This window comes from Perca fluviatilis, chromosome 12, assembly GCF_010015445.1.
Source record: "Perca fluviatilis chromosome 12, GENO_Pfluv_1.0, whole genome shotgun sequence".
NCBI classification, from domain to species: Eukaryota; Metazoa; Chordata; class Actinopteri; order Perciformes; family Percidae; genus Perca; species Perca fluviatilis.
In genome coordinates this window covers 13,573,867-13,594,850 of record NC_053123.1, presented here as the reverse complement: position 1 = coordinate 13,594,850, position 20,984 = coordinate 13,573,867, and the positions used below count along the sequence as shown (strand labels likewise).

The 20,984-nt window shown below is 39.9% G+C and overlaps 1 protein-coding gene across 5 annotated transcripts in view; it reads right to left on the bottom strand.

Annotated features, from left to right (window-relative positions):
• map2 (microtubule-associated protein 2) overlaps nt 1-20,984 on the bottom strand; it is a 107,386-nt gene that overhangs the window by 25,649 nt on the left and 60,753 nt on the right. For 4 of the 5 annotated variants that reach the window (XM_039819147.1, XM_039819148.1, XM_039819151.1 and 1 more), the window contains exons 4-6: nt 17,845-18,115; nt 8,708-8,797; nt 7,438-7,512 (exon numbers count right to left, since the gene is read on the bottom strand). In XM_039819147.1, coding sequence (XP_039675081.1) covers nt 7,438-7,512; nt 8,708-8,797; nt 17,845-18,058 — 379 coding nt within the window. In that variant the 5' untranslated portion in view covers nt 18,059-18,115. Of the gene's footprint in view, nt 1-4,723; nt 4,934-7,437; nt 7,513-8,707; nt 8,798-17,844; nt 18,116-20,984 lie in introns of all 5 variants that reach the window. The other variant, XM_039819145.1, reaches the window with a different exon arrangement.

Here is a 20,984-nt window from a genome sequence, read left to right as displayed (position 1 = left end):
TCAACCTCAATGGTTGAGGTTTCAAAATATGCTGACATGCCAGATCTGTCTGGAGCAGCCCTCGTTAAGTCTTCTCCTTGAACTTTGTTTCCCAGCGGCGAGGGAAGAGAGGGAGCAGCGATGGGGCTGATGTCCACCACCTCCACTGATGGCTGTTTCTCTGACACTGTGATTGGCTCGCCAAATGCAGGCTGTAGTGTGAGTGATCTTGCAGATTCTTTGGCTTGGTTTTGAACATTCAGAGGTACAAAGGATGGCATATCCATGGTAGGGCTCTCTGATACATCCATGGTAGGGCTCTCTGGTACAACTCGTTCACCAGCAAAGAACCCTTGCATCTGGGGCTCAAAAAACTCCTCCGGCCGTTTCTCCGATCCAATGCTGTCGGGGCTCATGGAACCACTTTTCTCACTGCCCTGCTTGTCTGAGTCCATCTTCAAAGCTGAAATGACATCTGTAAATTGGCTGTTTTGATCAACATAGAAAAGTAATGCTTTGGCATGCTGTGAGTGAGATATTTGTAAGCTAGGGACTGGGAAAGCTGTTATCACAGAAACAGGCAAAGCTTTCCTCAGAAACTTAAAGCACAATGATACGGCCATCACTGAAGAAGTATGGCGAGATTATGGGGTCCACCAAGTCACAGATGGATGAGAATATGAGATGGTATGTGACGGAACCGGCATTAGGCAACTGTGATGCTGATTTATGGGAAACAAGCAATAATGGATGGGATAGATATTCATGCAACTCTTCAAAACATCAGATACAAAAAGAATAGCATTTCTGTCATTCTTTGTAAGGACAATGAAATGTTATGAGAATTTCATCAGTTCAAATCACATAGTTTCATCAACATCAAATTAATTTTAGCTCTTAATAATGACTTTAATATGTCATACCATAATGCAAAGAATATTGGCACAAATACAGAAGTCCCTTGCTGGTGAATGACAGAGAAATGCCATACATTGTCACTAACAGTGACCAAAACAAATAAAAAAACAAACAAATGAATTGGAATTTTGCTAATACGATAATGCATTTCATGACATTTCGGACAACTATACCACACTTAACATGAGACAGCCAACACAACCCTGCAAATTATGTACACAGAATCATGATAATAATGAGTGACTCATGTTTAGTAAGTATGATTTATGGTTACAAAAAGTGCATAGCACTGGCATACCAGCACCAAGCCATGTGTAAACACAATGAGAACCTGTAAGCTTATAGCTGGTTATAAAAAAAAGCACTGTTACGTTCAGCAACACTTCACTTCATCATACCAATACGAAACAGCCGGCCCCGAAAACCACAGCAAGAAAAAGAAAATACAAGCGCAAAGATAGCACACAATAAAACCAGGTTAAGTTAAAAGAATGTGACTCTTTTCACCAACAAGCCTGTGTTGCCTTGCAAGCCACAGCAGAGCGCAGGGAAGATTACTTGCCATTCCACCTAAATGCTTATGTTATGTGCTTATGGGTTCCTTTTGACACATCTGGCGTTCTTATACAGTGGACAATACAGTAACATGCAGGCAGGGAGAGCAGAGGGCAGGACACACCTGTCTCAGGACTCTCCCCACCCTCTGAATCCTCCTCCTCTCTGTCCATAGAGCTTTCTGCAGCAGCACTAGCTGCTTCGGCCGGCTCCAGGTCTAGATCCTGGGCCTCGTCTATGGAAACCTCTGCCTGCTCTAAGGGCTCAGCTTGGGGGCTGTCCAGCTCGGGCTCTTCCCCGCTCCACTGCTGCTCATCAAGAGCTGCCTCGGACTCTGCTGCCTCTGCACTCTCCTCCTCCTCCTCCTCCTCTTCCACCTCCTCCTCGTATTCAGCTGTAAGAGCCTCCATGGTCTCTTCTTCTCAAAAACAGGGTGAGAGGGGGACACATTAAGACTACAGGCAACACAGACTTGGGTTATGTGAGAACACAACTTATGATGGGACACTTCAGCTCTGGGAAAAGATGACCTAATGTGTATGTCTGTTCACACATATAGGTACATTACACATATAGTACAAAGTGTTGGTGGTTTTTCATTCTGTTTGTATTATTTTCTATTTTGGGTGCTTAGTGTACCCAGTACGCAAGGATACAGTAAAGATATATTGGTTAAAGTCATGAGTGATTTTTTTTCTCAATATCTATCTTTTTTTTCTTCTCAGTATTTAATGTATATTCAAGAACTAGTTTTGGAAATAATACACCACTTCCACGTCTCTCTTTCTCTCAAAACAGACTGACCTACCATCATTGATGACTGAGGTTGTTTAAGGAAAATGGAAACATAAATTAAGTTGTAACACTTCACACTGTAACACTGGCCTAACATTGCATTATCGTTGAAGCACTTTTGTTCAGAGCACTTCTGAAATCCCTGGCTCTTTACAAAAGGCGACCTTGAAGAGCTGTAGTCCATTACAGTAAAAAGCAGAGATTCTCGACATTGCACAGATGGGATTTTTACCTGAGTAATGGTTAACGTGGGGGCGTGCAGCTTTGGTCTTCAGCAGACATTGCTGCATAACATTTTAAGTTCTTGCAAAGGTTACACAAATTCGATTCAGCTGCTTTGCAGCCAAATGTTTCTGCATGTGACATAGCTGTTGGCAAAAACAATGGGCCTCATTCACCAACCGTTCTTAGGAAGAAATGTGTTCTTAAACCCCACTTACGCACTTTTTACGAAGATTCTGACATTCACTAATGTTTTCTTATCTTGGATTTGTTCTTAGCGAAGAACAAAATCTACGAACACTCAAGAGCACGCTTACGCACATTTGAGTGATGACAGTTTGCTCCAAATAATTGGTTACTGCATTTTATCTAATTCTACAGTCGTTTACAATGACAGTATTTTACTATAATGTATTTCTGATCATTTGTTGAAAAAAAAAATCATAGTATGCAAAGAAACACTAACACTGCAATTTACATCAGCATCAGCAGTTATTTGTTGACTGATCGCGCTATTTATAGGGGCCAAATTCAGTGGTGGAATGTAACAAAGTTACAAAGTACAAATTCTTCATTACTGCACTTAAGTACGTTTTTCACGTATCTGTACTTTACTTAAGTAGAATCAATAGTGCATAGGCTACTTTTGACTTTTACTACGTTACATTTTGCAGTAATTATCTGTACTTTCTACTCCATTTCTACAACGTTCCGTTACATTTTCTGATCAGTTTTTCCCCCTGCCAAAACGTCTTCCTGACCGTCACACGTTTGTCTCACTAGTGAAGTTTGGTTGCCATAGATATGGGGCACCGCCGACCTGTCATCAGCTTCCCTGCCGGTCCGACTATATTCTCAGAAGGTGAAGCACTGCTTCTCTTTCCTCGAGGCTTCTCAGGTGCTGCAAGCGTATCACTCCGCCCAAGTAGCAGAAGTAGCACTGCTTCGCCTTTCTGAGAATATAGTTCCCAGTTTATATACGGTTAGAAGATGGCTGTGTCTCATGTGACCTTGTTATTTGTACACACTGTGACTATACAAATCACAACATGTAAATATGAACATGTTGGCGTTATTTTGTCACTTATTCGGAGCAGTAGGCTAGTTGGAATCGATAACCTTCAGGACTAAACACACACGGAGATGAGAAGGGTATGTATGGATTTATCTAACTCTGGGGGTTACGGTGAATAAGCTAAAGTCCCAATAAGTTGGCGTGTTCCTTTAAAAAACATAGATGGAAAGCCATTTAGAGATTGGTCAATACTTTTTTTCCCCAACCACATCAATGTTATGAATTGTGTTAGTCTTAGTCTTACTTAAACATGCTACACTAGCGAGATGTATTACACGAGTTAAGCTCTATCAGGGTATGTTTTGGGAGAAGGCAGAGGTAGAAAATTAAGTTAATGTCTCTGGTAAAGCTGCCAAGCCAAAGGATTTATTTTGATGGTTAGATAACATAAAAGGCTATGTTGTGTGCTCTTAACAGCCTAAGTGTAAATACACTGAGGTCATAGTTTTCTTTTAAACTGCATCTATCTTGTGTTTCTAAAGATAATAAAAGTGGAAGGTTATATGTAGTATAAGTGTTTGCGAGTGTGTGGAGCTGAAAGTCTTCCTTGTTGCCACAGTAAGTGTGTGAGAGTAGATTAGGTTGAGTTTAGGGGGTTTGACATGGTCCGGCATAATTAAGCGGGTGAGGGGTCAGCTTGAGGAATGCACCAAAACAACCTTGGGAGATGATTGGTTTGGAGGAATTTGTGCATTGAGGTTATCAATCATGCACCGTATCTCTGAGATATTTATGAAAGCCATTTGGACCTTACTTCTTGCTGCAAAAGTAAACCTTGGTGGCCATGTGGTCTTACTGATGAGAGATGTAGTGTATTATGTCCATTGAGTGAATCCTACTTTAGAGACATCACTGCTATGTGTTGGACTTAATGGCACGGCAACCACAGGTAGCAATGGCTTTGGGTGAAATAAATGGAGGAAAAAAAAGAAATATGACTGTTAAACAAATATGAAATTGCTCAGATTTTGAGCAAACATCACAAGGACACACAAACACACACACACAAGGACTGACGAAGAGACGAACTGACGGACGGAGAGACGGAAGGACGGGAGGGATGGAGGTCAAATCACAGAAGGAGAGGAATTTGGTGTTAAAAAGAGAAAGGAGAGAAACAGAGTGAGAGAGAGAGGAATGGAGGGGGGAAATGGCAAAGAGGAACCATGCGTGGTTCACCTTCAATCTGTCTAAAGGCCTGCCCTGTGGGGCGAGAGCCCGAGTGCGTCCACTCTGGGCTGAACAATGGGTGCTCATAGTACTCCTCGTCGGAGTGGTAGGGGTCGTCCTCGGGCACGGAAACTGAGATGGAGGGGGCGAGGAACTTGCACCTCTCCCGAGAATTTTGGAAGCGACGGAGAGGGCCCGCCTCCTCCTCATCCCCTACATCTACAAACAAGACAGACACAAGGAGAAGAACTGCAGGGAAATCTGGACACACGGACTGAAAGAGAGAGCGAAGAGGAAGAAAAAGATAGGAAAGAAGGAAAAGGAAGAAGTAAACAAAAAAGAAATGGAGAACACACCAAAGAATGTCCATCTTAAATGTGATTTGACATAATATTGAGTCTTCCAATTTTTTTTTAAACATTGATAGGATGCTAAGTGAACAGGGGTTTTGCAATTTAGGTAAAAAAGAACAAACAAAAATAAAGCTTTGCACACATTATTTTTTCACTTGTTTCTATTATGACTTTTTTTTTTAAACTAAAGAATTAACACCTTTCACAGTTTAGAAAAAAAATTTCAACATTAGTTAACTACACCATATACATTTTCTATGTGTACTAAGGTTGTTTTTAGTGTTTTGGCATCTGTTGATATGCAGAATTAAATTGTGTAGAAAATAAAAGAAAAATGTGTCATGGAAGGATAGTATCTTAACTTAGAAATGTTTTAGTTGAACCATTGGAACAATTCATGATCTTTTTATTGTTTTGGCTGAGGTCCACAGTTGGAATTTATAGTGAGAGAAGATACTTGATTGAACAGGAGGTCCTACTAAATTAGCAGTTTAACTGGGGCTGCGGTCCTAAAATATTTAGGAATAGTCCTCAAGTTACTTCTTAAGATGGACATTTTTTGCAGAAAAGGGAGATAAAGCTTGAGGGGGAAAAAAATGACGACGAGAAAAAAGAAGAAGACAAATCTAAAATGGCCAACAAAAACAGAGAGGGTCACCAGAGAGGGGAATGCAAGAAGAAGACAAAGCTTGATTGAAAGCAAGAAAAAAACATAACACACAGAACATTGACAAGGAGACATTAACAAGCAACTCAAAGGTGACAAAGCTTTGGGGGCCAGCCATACTCTGGGACAAACAGAATTAGTATATTGCATCGTTTGGCAACGTTGGAGGAAGATAACACTACTCTCTGCTTCACATATGAAAGATTAAATAACAGACAAATTGCACCAAGACTAATAACAACAGTTATAAGACTAATACAGCAGTAATAAGTAACGTGTGTTTTGCAACTGCCACTACACGTACAAACCTTTATACATTTACAAATCTCAGGATCGAGTCAAAGACATCATCTAACCCTTATTTTACAACAAAGGGTAAGTCTTACTCTAAAAGAACACCATATCTAAAGGTCTTGAGATGAATGAGCCTTTCAGTACCTACTTGTTTTGCATCATGGCCCCGACAACATCCCAAATAACTACACCTCTGACCACTCTTTTTGGTCAAGAACACGCAACACTGTAACCTTATGTAGGAAACTCCTATGACCTCAAATCAGTCCATACTTGTTATACTGTAATGTCCACAAAAACAATGTTACCACAACTGACCATCTGTATTTGGTGCATGGCTGACCCACCTACAGACTCTCCTCATTACATTCCAGCCAGAATGCAGACTGAGCAGACATGAAGACACAGGCCAAGCATGAAGCAGACTGAAGAGCTACACTGTACAACCATTTCTTGAATGCAGCTGCACAAAAATCACTGCATTGCTTAAAAAGAAATTCAGAAGTCAAAGATAAAGAATCAAAGTGTGTCACAAGGTTAACAAATAACTAAGGTAAAAGGTAATGTATTTTCAGTTATTGCATATTGTAATAGATAGCTCTCTCTCTCTCTCACACACACACACAGAAATATGATTAAGTTAATCTACACTGCATTTGTAGAGTTTGCAGTGGCTTTATTATATTAGTTAATTAGCTTCAGTCTTTGGCTTTAGCTTGAGAGCAGCGATGTCTTCACATAATGTTTATAGAGCTAAAATTCTGATCTGTAGCCATAGCCATATACACCCACAAAAACACATACAAAAAAGACTGACAGGGGACAATCACAGGAAAACACAACACCATGATCAGACATGCAAAAAGAAATAATTCAACCAAAAAGACAAACAACAAGAAGTCGGAGGGTTACCTACAGTAAATTGGCTGTCATATTAGTGTGTGGGAAGATGAGGTGTGGATGTTAGAAAGGGAAATGGAAGAAGAGGATGATAAAAAAAAGAGGGCACTTGTTGTAACAAGGTGGTCATGCATGTGAGCGCTTCTTTCTTTTAGAGATAAATGGTGATGACTATGAAGATACAAATTGTATCTGTTCTAGGTGTATGATAAGGAGGAAGCAGGATTTCAAAAGAAATGGATGTCTGAAAAATGGAGAAAATGTTCCTGCTTTTAGCAACTCTGGTATGTACAGGTTTCTTGAACGGGTACCAATGTGTGGTTTGTCCCCTGTAAGTGGGGTATGTCCTGAGAGTACCAAGAGTAGCCCCAGAGCCAACCAACATCAGTACCCCAATGTGGTGGCGATCACAAAACTGCAGGGCTTCTTAATGGAAAGGAAGAAAACTAAACTCTCCTCCATTAGAGACATACTCCCATAAAAACACTCCAATCATATTCTTGGCCTACCTTGTTCCAGAGGACCAAAGTGCTCCGCAGCAGGTGAGGGGGGAGGAGAGGGTGGCAAATTTGCAGTGTCTTCAACTACAAAGGAACATAGAGGAAGAGGAAGAAACTGTATAGTCATATGAATCACATATTGTAAAGGACATGGAGCATCTGCGGCCATTCACTTAAAATCAATAGCTATACAGGTACAAGTAAGGGCTAGACCCACACTGAAGAAGAAACAGTATTATCATCAAAAGCTGTGGATGAATGAGGGCAAATCAGCCTCTGCAACCCTATCATGCTGCCCATCAGCTACCAGTCAATTAAACTGTAAACACTGTTGGACCCCCGATGGTCAGTTTAAAAAAAGATTTAAAATTGATGCAGCAGAACCAGAGATATCATCTTTTGTATTCTACGTTCCTATTCCTTGTCAAAACCTGCTGCCTACATTAACCCATAATGCTAGTCGGCCACCGACAGCTAGTAGTAAAAGTTCCGGGTGTGTTATGTCAGCAGCTAATGAATTATGGAGTTGGCTGACAACACTTTCCCAGATTTTTTACATTTTCAAACTTGTAGTCTTCAGCTCATATAAGTGACATCACTTGAGGCAATTTATCAGACTTCATGCAGATCCCTCTGGAACAAAAAAAAAAAATCCTTTTAATTTCCGTTTAATTTAGTTATTTGTAAAATGCTGTTTTACCAAATCTATGTAAAGTCAGTTCCTGCCTCACCTATTTTCACTAACTCCCCAAAACAGCCAAAGTCTTCTTTTGGTGAGGTGAACAAATACAGCAAAACCTGAGTTAGCTCAGGCAGACAACTGACATACACACACAAAATACTCAGACAGCCTGTTATAACACTCTCTGCAACCACAGTTATAGGTTTTAGGTCTCGGTTCACATTGGGGTGGGGATTATTATCATCTCTCACCAATCTCTTCTGTGCTGGGTTCGGTGTATGCTTACCGGGAATGATTATTTACTTTGTAAACATGCTGTCTTCCCATGATAAAAAAAGGGGAATTTTGAATGATAGACCTGGCTCGTTTGAGTGTGATCTTTTTTCCATTCATGTAGTTTGACTAGCTGCAATATTTAAATAGCAAAACCAATGGGTGTTTTGGTCTCCTCCCACACGTGCAGGTTAAGTGAATTGGTGACAATACCTGCCCAATGCCAAGCCGGGACAGGCTACAGCCCCCTGTGACCACTGGATGGAAAAGGAATGCAGCACTTGTACAAGTGTATACGTGTGTGTGTGTGTGTGTGTGGCTTACCTGATGGCAGCCTTTGAGTCTCCTGCTCTCCCTTCAGCACCGCCACTGCCTCTGCCGTCACTTCCTGCACAATCCGCGCTGACACTTGTTCTGAACACAGACACATACAGTCACACACAGTCACCCCCCCCCACACACACGCACACACGCACACACACACGCACGCACACGCACACACACACACGCCGCGCACACACACACACACACACACACACACACATATAAAAACATTTAGAAGAAGTGACCAAAGTTGGAAAGTTTAAGGAATTCATTTGGTTTAAAGGGGTGATAGAATAGTCATAGAAGCTCAAAATCCCACTGACACCCCTTTACTATGAAAATCTCATATTTTGAAACTGCCGCTGAAAACGGGCGAATCTCAACAAAGCTGGAAGTTGACGTCAACCTCCCAAAAACCGGAACCTTTGTCAGCCCTTGGGTGTATTAAGAGAACGGTTACGCCCCAACATTTACATAGGCTACACAACTGACCTGAGATCAGGTAGTCTTCTGAATCTAGCTAGGTCACGCAGATCTCTGCTATTCCATTACAAAATTCACTTCTGAAACTTTTTTATGCGAGAAATCAACTATGTAAAGCTCAAATATGGGCCGCTTCACGAAAATGGATGGCTAATTGCAAATTTTGTCCGACTGTGTGTTCGAGTTCAGCGCCGGTGCTGAAACCTGTGGTAAGAGATTGCTGGCGTAACAAGCTCGCTGACCGCGCTCTCACTCACATACACCGGGCATTTAGCTAGCAGGAAGAGGGGAGTTGCAGGCCCTGGAGCTCTGTCAGGGCAGGGGCATTTGGTTGTCATTAGCCCAAGAGACGGTGACTTTGCGCGGGTATGGAGTGCTGTGGGCTGCCAGTCGTGACGGAGCTTCAAGTACCTCACAGCAGGCCGGGGTCTGTGAAGGAAGGCAGGCCGGGCGGCGAGGCAGCAACACAGGCAGCACCGGCGCTGAACTCCGACACACAGTCGGACAAAATTTGCAATTAGCCATCCATTTTCGTAAAGCGGCCCATATTTGAGCTTTACATAGTTGATTTCTCGCATAAAAAAGTTTCAGAAGTGAATTTTGTAATGGAATAGCCCGATAAACAATGTATAACTTTGCAGTGTCGTAAATACGAGAGTCTCCCATGTGTTTCTATGTAGTTTGCTTAAACCAATCAGCACGTAGCTCATTCGGAATATTAATGAGCATACCATATTTGGAAGAAAAGCTCTTGTTCCAAATAGAGCCATATTCACAGGGTAGTTAAGGGCCTAATAAAATAGCATTCGGGCAATTTTCAGCCCAACCAATGTTACATACCCTATTAGGAGACCTTAAGGAACAGTGTAAAATACCCTGTATAATCATTCTATCACCCCTTTAAATCCCAAGACTGGCTGGAAAAAAAGATGCAGCAACTCCCCAGCTGTTCCAGTACATCAGTGCACTTCCAGGTTTCAATCTGTGTGAGAATGTGAAAAAGGATGTTGCTGGAGGACAGCCTGTAGCTCAGTCAACTTTCATGGGGTTTATCAATATCAAACACTTAAAAAATTTCTGAAAAAAACCCCACAACAATCTTATCTTCAATCCATTTCATTTTACTGTATTTTTGAGTCATGTCATAAAAAACCTGCAATACAAGCCAGTATGAGGGAGCTGAAATTGTTGCCATAACTGCGGGGATGCTGGGGCTGCTGGTGAAGGCTGTGATTGTCGCTATGGAAACCCAGCATTCCTAAACAAGTGCAGACTAAAAATGAAACCTGGATTATTTAGCTACTGCCAAACTAAATGTGAACACTTTAATTCATACAAAAAAAACCAACATCCAATCTGGGCTGAATCCAACTGTTTTCGGCATTTTCTCTCTTTTATCTAATATATACAGTATTGTTTTAAAAAGGGTGACACTGAAATGCAATTTAAGCTTGCAGATAGTTAACATCTGTAAAATGCAATACTAAATTCAGTCTTTTCCATTAAACCTTAGTAATATGTAATTTACACTGTTCATGATAATACTAGTGTCAACATTTAGAAAGAAGCTGTCAACATTGTCTGGCTGTCTGACACTGGTGGGCAGTGGGAGCTAAACAAGGACAGTACTGTAGGAAAAGGATCACGCTTATACCTACTAAGAGCAAAGAGTAGGTGAATTTTGCAGAAAGAGCTAAATCTGTGACAACGATGTGTGCATGTGTTTTCATGCAGAAATTTCCCCAAATTGAGAGCCAAACAAGGACAATTTACTGAACTGGTCTAACAGTGTCTGCATTTAAGCTTACATTTGTCTGCCTGTCTGTATTATCAGTTTAAACATTGCATGCATTGGGGCACTGTAGAGTTCAGTCAATCCAGCAATCAAACCAGCCTTCATTTGCAATGTATATTAACAATGGTTATGTGGGATTGGGTGATGCTTTTACTGCGGCTGTTTCAGGACCCTTTTCTATTCGACATCGCCCACACATCAACACAAACAAGCTAGCAGGCATACACACATGCAATTGCACGCACACAACAACACACACACACACACACACACACACACACACACACACACACACACACACACACACACACACACACACACACACACACACACACACACACATCTTCCGGAACACAGCCCACTCACCAACTCAAAGCAGCCATGTCCCATTTTCAATAGCAAAGTGCAATATACATGTACCACCTATTCACTGCTTCCAGTCAAAAACCCTTTCTTCCAATAGACAACGGAAAATAGAGCTGAAAGGTGTCAACGCCAAAAACAATTAGTGGTTGTGACATCAAACAGCACCTAAAGCTTAACCCAGGGGTCAGATTGTGTGAATAGTTCTATTTTCTGAGTGAGACAACACCTCCAAATTGAGACTTTTTAAAATATTGGGAAAAACTTTCTTTCCTTTAAACTAATACATGGCACGAAAATCACAATATGCTCCAGGTGGGTTTGTGTAATGTCGTCCGTGGCAAGTCTCAAAATGTCTCAAAGCAATTAGTAAACATATAAGGAAGCTATTCTTTTTTTGTGGAAGTTTTATGTGGAGATCAGGAATTGAAAAAAAACAAGACAGAAAATTCTAGCGGGACTACTCCCTTGTTATTTGAAAGAGGCTTCTTGCATATTCCTTGGGAGGGTAAAAAAAATGCTGTCTCTCTCTGACACACACTTAAAAAGGGACACATTTCAAAAGTAACATCGAGGGCACTGGGTTCAATGAGGCATCATGCAGTCTTAGTCTTCCGAACAAATCCACAAAAATGCACACAAAGCACATAGCAATAGCACTATAAAAAAATAAATAAATAAAAAAATACCTTGTCACATCCACAAAGCTAGCTGGCAGTGATAACAACTAGCCTGGTTTGGTTGTCTCAGCACGTCTCTGACAGAGTGATGTCAAATGACATAGCAGTCTGCCTTTCATTGGCTTTGACAGGAGAATAACCCACATTCACAAATAGCTGTTAGATAGCCTTTGATATACGGAAAGGTTGCATCATATCTGCGTATCTACATCCATAATCAACAATGTAACGTAACAGCGTACCTAAACACAGACACAGTCTCCCTATGAAGTAAAAGCGTGTATTACCTGTATGACAGGCAGACTGAAGCTGAGAACGCTCCCTCTCTGAGCGGAGACTACGACTGGAAGCCCCGAGTCAATGCAACACACGGCCAGCCAGACAGACACACACACATTCACACACACAGCAGAACTGAGAGGGCACGGAGAGAGCAGGAGTGCCGTTTTGGTATGATACCAGCCGGCACCCAAAATGTGTGTTGCCATGGCAACAGACTGTGGTCTACTGATTTGAGTCCCAATGTAATTCAGATTTAGTTCAGCTTTACTTTTAAACCACTTCCTGTACTCCATTATTGTAGCCACAGTCTCAGAGGTGACTACTTTTACAAAACATATAACCCTTAATATTTACTTAATATTAAATGTTTGTTATTTACCTAATATTGTCTTTGCATTTCTTCATACTGTATATTCATTTTCCATTTCTACTTCTTGCATCTTTCTCTACCTTGGAAGAATAATCCCTCCTCTGTTGCTCTGTCTGAGGTTTGTTCATTTGTTTTTTGTGAAGTATTTTCTTATCCAAATTTAGGGTCTAAGAATAGAAGTCTTGTATATTGTAAAGCCCTCTGAGGCAAAGTTGGGTAACACTTTATAATAACCATCATTAATAGATGGTAAATTGATAGTTAATTAATCTTTAGTTAATTGTCATGTTAACAGTCATTTTAATGTTAACAAACAATTAAATTATAATTAATAATGTTTACTAATTATTAGTAGTGCTGTTAATTAACAGATTTTTGTTACACACATTATATCCCTCATATACTATATTAGGTATCTGGTAATGATTAAAAAATGTTTGTAAACCTTTAAGAAACCATTTTTAAAACATCTATAAACATTACGTAGACAGATGGACCAGATATTCCTAACACTTTGTTAAGGGTTAGCTGTTGCTTTGTAAACCGTCTATAAACAGTGTCTGTATGGTTATTATAAAGTTGCAACAGATGAATATAATACCTTGTTAAAAAGTTAATAAATACTTTGTAAACAATCTATAAACATTATACTATGATGTTTTTCATAATTAGTTATTGGTTAGTATATATATATATATTTTTATATATAACACACACACACACACACACATATATATATATATATATATATATGTATGTGTGTATATATATATATATATATATATATATATATATATATATGTGTGTATATATATATATATATATATATATATATATAACCAATGACTAACTATGATAAACATCAGTCGCAACTTTATAATAACTATCCAGACACTGTTTATAGACGGTTTACAAACCAATTACTAACCCTTAACAGTGTTAGGAATATCTGGTCCATCTATCTACGTAATGTTTATAGAGGTTTTAAAAATGGTTTCTTAAAGATTAACAATTTGTTTTAATCATTACCAGATACCTAATATAGTAAATGAGGAATATAATGTGTGTAACAATAAACAGTTAATTTACAGCACTACTAATAATTAGTAAACATGATTAATTATAATTTATTGTTTGTTAACATTAAAATGACTGTTTGCTAACAGTTAAATGACAATTAACTAAAGATTAATTAACTATCAATTTACAATCTATTAATGATGGTTATTATAAAGTGTTACCCTTCATTTGGTCAAATCTCTTGTCTGCTGCAGCAAAAAATACTGGTTTAGGCTGATGAGATTGAGAGATTTTAAAAACCAAATCTTGTCCAGGCTTCTTGACAGTATGCCCAGTTACTTGCGTCAGCTCAATGACATAGACATCAGTCAATGCAATATCCCTAATATAACACAAGGACTTCCTCGATCTATGCAAGCCAATCGCTCTCTAGAATAAGCTCAACCACCGTTTGTATTTGTTTCTATTTCTATTAACTCACTTTGTTTTTTTTTTCTCCCTCTCTCCAACTCTTTCTCTTGACCACTTTCAGCATGGCTGACTGGCTTTTTCAACTTTGTCTCACAGGAATGTCAAGAGGGCAATTTCGTGCTTGAATAGTTCTTGTTGTGTCTGCAGAGCTTTTCACAGGGAGAGAAGGCTCACTGAGTGCCAGCATCAGCCCTTCTGTCAACCATCCTGGCCCACTTACTCCCGCCCTGACCTGCTCTGGAGCAATGCTAATGTATGCTGACAAGATGCTCTGCAGACAAATGCAGCTTTGGTTACACAGCTGCTGAGACGATATGTAATTTTCATGCTGATGATTGGAAAACATACAATGGTCATTATTATTATTACTGATTACTGTCTGTTCTACAAGTGCAAGGCAACTTTTGTTTGGAAATCATTAATTTTATCTATATTATAATGCAGTGCATTTTTAGCCATTGTTTTAGAATTCTGTTCCACTTACATCAACTGATAGTGGAGACATTTGTTGGTAATCCTCTTACTTGATCTTATGAAAGAATTTATATGATATCCAAGTCAGTTCCATTTGCTGATGAGGACAATGAGATGGGAGTGAAAGCATAGTTTTAAATGATGGGCTAAAACTTACAGTAGATCATTGGCATTCCCCTCAGAGAGAAAAATACTGTTTTCTTGTTGACATCAGTTTCAAGCCATTACTTTGAAGTTGGAAGGAGGCTGTTTACCGCTTTCATATCTTTGATACGTGCTAATAATGACCCAGAGGAACATAATGAAGCCTTTGCAGTTGCCAATTATGTCGGCCCACCGGTCAAAAGATAGCCTCTCATTTTTATTAGAGCGCAATGCAATGAAGCAATGTGACAGGCGTTCTGGACATTAAAAATGTGTCATCTTCAACAAGGGGTGGTCCGGATAATTAGCAGGTTATTTACTAGACACAGTAAGTGTTTAAGACACAACTTGCTTGATTTCACTGGCAGAAATTCACCAGATTATTTTTGTTGCAGAATTGTTGGTCTTGACACTCGTTGTTGATAAGCAAAGATGTTGAAATTGTATAGGCCAAAAATAAACGCAACTTTTGGTGGCCTTAAACACACTGTTAGAAATTTGCATACACTGTAGGGACAACAACCATTCTGTTCATATGCAAAGCAATGCAGAGATGCAACGCACTCCCCATGCATTTGAGTTAAAAAAAAAAATCTGCTGAAAAGATGTGATGGGTCATCGTAAAGATTCTTCCTTCCACATATGTGACGCTTGGACAAGATTTTTTCACAAATCCCAAAAGGACAGTTAAATTAATATGCAGACTATAGTCATCAGACACAACTTGACTCAATCTAAATTTGCTTGATAAAAATGAAAACACTCAAATGTGGGTTGAATTGAAAGTCAATTTTTCAAAACAAAACTGACCAGTTTATTCTAATGGGCAGGCCACAGGGTAATAATATTAGTCATATAAAACATAAATGGCTTCAGATGAGTTGTTGTACAATTTGTTTTGTTACTGTTCTGTCACAGCCTGGAGACTCAGAAGAAATAACGGTTTACATTTACAGGTAAGAAACAAGTGTCTACCCACACATATTATGTTTACTGGAAAACTTGACCCATTTGTGGTGACAGTTGGCCAACAGCAACAAAATACATTCACAAGTACGATAGGAAAGTTAAATGTGCAAAAGCATTGGTCACAGGTTTTTTCAACATTGTAAAATAAGTGTTACAGCTGTTGACATATAATTGTTGTTATTTACAGTGGAAAAATGTATATATATATATTTACAAAATAATTCAAATTAGCAGTTTTTGTTCCAAGTCAGCCTAATTTGAGTGTTGTCTTGAATCAAGTGTCATTATGTAATTATAATATAAGAAAATATTAAAGTGTTTTTTTTCACACTACTAATCCAGAGAATTTGATAAAGACTGAATGAAACTACTGTAAATAACTAAAGATGGGCATTGAGGGCATCAATGGTCAAATGACAATGAGCAGATATACTCAAAAATACAGTTATTAGCCTTCAAAACTAGTGTCAGTTAAGCCCTAATAAGCGGGAGGTGGAAGGTTAATTGGGCTTGTCAACGCATACTAAATGGTCTTGTCTGTGGCAAGCTACAGGCGAAAAGAACAAAAGCACTGGCAAAGTGAATTGTAGGGGAACCGTTTCCATGGTTACACCATTGGTACATTATTGTTCTTGTCTCCAAGGTGGGAGTGAGAGTGGGATGGGGGGGGGGGGTAAGGGAGTAGATTTTGTGTTAATTATAGCAGCGTTAATAACAGTATGTGATTCTAGTGAGAGTGCTGCAAACCCACGAACAAGAAGAGACAGGACACACAAAAACATCACTATCAGGCACAGAGACTCACATACACACATAAAACCACATCACATAACACACAAACACTGTCGAAAGTCGTAGACAAAGCTCACATGCACTCACATTCACACACTTACACACACACACATACACACACAAAACAAATCATACAATGCATGGAAAGAAAAGACACACAAAGGACACAAAAGAACCCACACTCATACAAGCACACACACGCTCACACACACACACACACACACACACACAAACACACACACACTCTCACACACACACACACACAAGCCCAAAAGACACACACACTTGAGTACTAAAAAACACAGACATACTCTGGTATGGACTTTACTTTCCATTAACAAACGTTGAGCACTACTTTCAAAGGGAACTAGACTAGTTGATCCGGTTTGCCATGATTGACACCGACTGCAACACATCACAAAGTAAACACATAATTTACTGACAAACCGCTTTTATTGTGCCTGCACCTCTGAACACAAAAATGAACTCCCCAGAAGTGTATTAGCTGGCTAAACTTTGATCTGTGCTTGCATCTTTATTTTTTTAAAAGATGGCCCGTCACATGCATCTCAACTGCAGTGCTACTGATGTGATGCTTCTAAATCAGATTTTGCCAAATGCACCTCTAATCTTTAAAGCATGATGTTTAGTTGTGCATATCATGAGCCAGATTTATATACATAAAAGTACATTGCACTCCGTGTTTCATTTAATTTGTAGAAAAAAAAAATTATTCAAGGCCTATACCAGGGATGAAATTAAAATCTATGGAAGTCCATTTCTGCCATGAAAAGAACAAAAACAGATTATAGGTTCAGAATGATAAAATTAAAACATAATACATTATGATATAACAAGTCAAAATGTTGACTCTCTAGGGGTGCCCTTGTGGTCTGGGGTTTTAGAGCAGCAACCATAAACCACAATGTCCCCTGGTTTGAGTCCTGCTGAGAACCTTTGTTGTATGTCATTTCTTGTCTTTCTTTCTACTGTCAACTTACAAGTAAAGGCATGAAATGCCTCCAAAAATGTACTTTGTCAGTCAAAATTATGACTTATAAGTGGGGCCTCATCTATTTTACTTTTCCCTCCTAGCTGAAATGGGCTATATCCCCCCCCCCTCAACACAATAAACCGGTGCAAATTTTCACAAAGATGTTCTTCAGTGATTACAATGCAACATGCCCACTGACCCATCCCACCCTCTTATTTGAGCACTCCATCAACGCAAGTTGATGCCAGGTGAGCCTCTGATGTAAAACAGAAAAATCTGAATATTATAAACATGGCTTACCTGCAGTTATAGCGGGGGCACCAGTAAGATCCCCATTGAAGCCATTTTCCCTGGCAGAGTAGGAGCCTGTGGCCATGTGGGGGGGCCCACCAGGCTGGCAGGTCCTGTAGGCGGAGGAAGAGTAGCCATTGGCTCCATGGGTGCCAGTGGGCTCCTGACCCCCTGATGGGTCCCACTGAGGGGCACCATCTTCTGGCTGTCGACTGTCTGCCATGCTGGTGCTAGCTAGCAGCAGGGAAGGGTGGGCAAGGTGTGGGGTCTCTCCTTCTGGCTGAGAGACATATAGGGATTGAGGAGGGAGGAGAGAAGACGAGGTATGGTCAAAACTCAGCATGTCAGTGTTATTAACTGCAAAGTTAGCAATATTTCATAAAGGAGAATGAACAGTGTGCAGACCAGAGGAGGCTCTAGGACACGCTGCATCTGTCACATTCACAAATCTCTTTTTGTCAGTCATAATCCCTGCTGCAGCTTCACTGTCAACAATTCCGAAAGGACATCTAAGCTTGTGTGAGTTTGTGTGTAGGTGGTTGTGTGAAATACTGTCCTCGGGTGTTAGCAGGCAGGTGACAGCCACTAGATTAAACCCTATTGATTTGTGTGTGTGTAATGACTCATATAGCCAGTGGCCCAGGTGGAAATCACAATTGGTTGAAAAAGAAAAGAGCAAACCTTGGATGTGTGTGACTCAAGCAAGGTTTCAGGGATGTAAAGTTGGCTCTGATCAATCTGATAAGATCCAGTTCAGCGTTAGACAAATAGTCTGAATCATGTAGCCGTTGCAGCGTAATTTTGTCTGATAATCTAACAGCAAGTATTCCAAAAATGTCACATTTCACTACACTTGGAAGGACATTGTGATCTGTACAACAGGTATTTCCAGTGTTGACCAGAACCTTACATGCAAATGAAATCCCATGTTGAGAGCAGATGATTGATCAGAACAGCCTAGAGAAGAGATCAAGCAGATGCAAAGGGGAGAAAAATATTGATCAACCCACATAAATCGCCTGAGGCAGGAACAGGCAGTAAGATTCAATGGTCTCTTGGATGATATTGGGCAGAAGGTGGGGGAAACAGATGAATGGGTTTGATTTACCATAAGATCAATACACAAGGTTGTGTATGTGAAGTCCTTAACTCCAGCTGTGCTCGTTTTCTGTGGATAATTGAGTTAGCTATCCAAGTCTGTCGACCATTTTGATTATATTTGATGTTCTATGTTGTTCCACTTTCTTCCTAGATATTGACATTGATATCAGCAATAATGTTTATTTGAGGCAGTATTTGCCTTCAAATTAATGCGGCATTGGTATAAAAGAACGGAAACAGAGATAAACAAAGGGCTGAGAGAGAAAAAGACAAACGTGAGCCTACAAGAAGACCCAAAGAAAGGAAATGCTTTAAAGAAGGAATTCATGTTTCTTGCAGAAGGGTTGTGGCTGGTGGTACTTCAAGCATTTGCTGAGCAGTCTGTGTAGTTGTGCATAAAGGGATGTGTAAAGGAGCAATTTGTCATATAGCTCTGCAGTCCACAAAGACTAAAGGGAAGTCTGCTGGAGAAAACAGGAGTCAATAACCAAGGTACTGTTACAGTGAGCACTAGTCACTGCATTCACAATCCATTCAATACCTGTACTATGGCTTTCTGTCAGCACAATTAGAGAAAAGAATAGAATGGAATAGAATACACTTAATGGAAAAGAATAGAATACTAATCAAAGAAAATATATTCACATATTTGTGTTTAAGAGGTATGTAAGTAGTTTAAAGCTGATCTTTAGTGTATATATATTGTCAAAAGAACCAATTAATTACCAACACAAAGTACAGCTGAGGCTAATGGGAAAGTTTTGGTTATAAACTGGTACTGTAACCAGTACTGGACAAATTGACATTTTGACCTGATAAGGGGATCACCAAAGTTGTTACAATTCATCTTGTGTTTGTTCCAAAATGTATAGCAATGCATCCAATCGTTCTTGAGATATTTAAATTAAATCCAAAAATGTCAGCTTCATGATGGTGCTAAAGGAAAAGTCAGGGGATCACCATGAACATCCATCCAACAGTTGTTGAGATGTTCCAGTCAGGACCAAAGTAGTAGACCTACCAACTGACCAACAGAATGCCATCACTAGAGCCATGGCGCTAGCGTGGCTGAAAACAGACAAAGCACAAACATACACAATTCCATGATTAGCATTGTTTTGTAATTAAAAATGTTACAATACTCTCTTATATAATTAATAGTGTTAAATAACAACCAATTTAAAATCCATTAAAAAAAAAATGTTGGGTGATGTCAATGAGGGGCGAAAGGCGCTATATAAATGCAGTACATTTACCATTTACCATTGGATGAGTTTGAACTTTGAACGGGCACACCACCTGACAATGCTGCAACCAGCAATACTGGGAACCAAGCGTTTTATAACTGGATTTTGTGTCACATGTTTGAGAGAATTTACACAATAAAGTCCTGGGGAAAAACATTAAATACTGGGAACCAAGCAATCGGCCCGTTCCGAACGGGCACTGCACTAGTCACACAAAAAAGACTGAGAACCACTGGAATAGAATAACACAATGATAGAGCACAAAAAGAATAGAACTGAGGAGAATATGTGACGGCTGTAAGCCATTTGCAGCTTAAATGGATCAGAGTCAGGAGTCAATGGAGCTTTGCATGACTCAGCTCTGAAGGGAACATCAGTGTGAATGAAGCCTCTACAGAGAATCCACTGCACAGTCTCCTCACTCAGTCTCTATCCAAAAGCCACAGCGGAATATTTTGCATCGCTCCTTAACAGTCATTGACCCTTCTGTTGCTTGTTCCACCACTGTGTCCCTCCTCGAGCCTCCATTGAAGAGCACTCTCAATATTATAAATACAGTCATAAAATACAGAGATGAGATTGGGTTCTCAATGCTATGTCTCATTGCTGTCTGTCTGATGATGAAGGTCACTTTGAGCACCGTGGCTCATTTCCAGACCCAACAAGATCATCCTGACTGGTGGCCAAGCTCAGGGTGTCAGCTGTGATTCAGGAGGGAGGGGGAGTGTAGCCTGGCTTCCTGAAGGCCTGTTGAGCTGCTGTGTGCAACAGTGTTCAGTCTATGATCTGTATGTTTGTGAG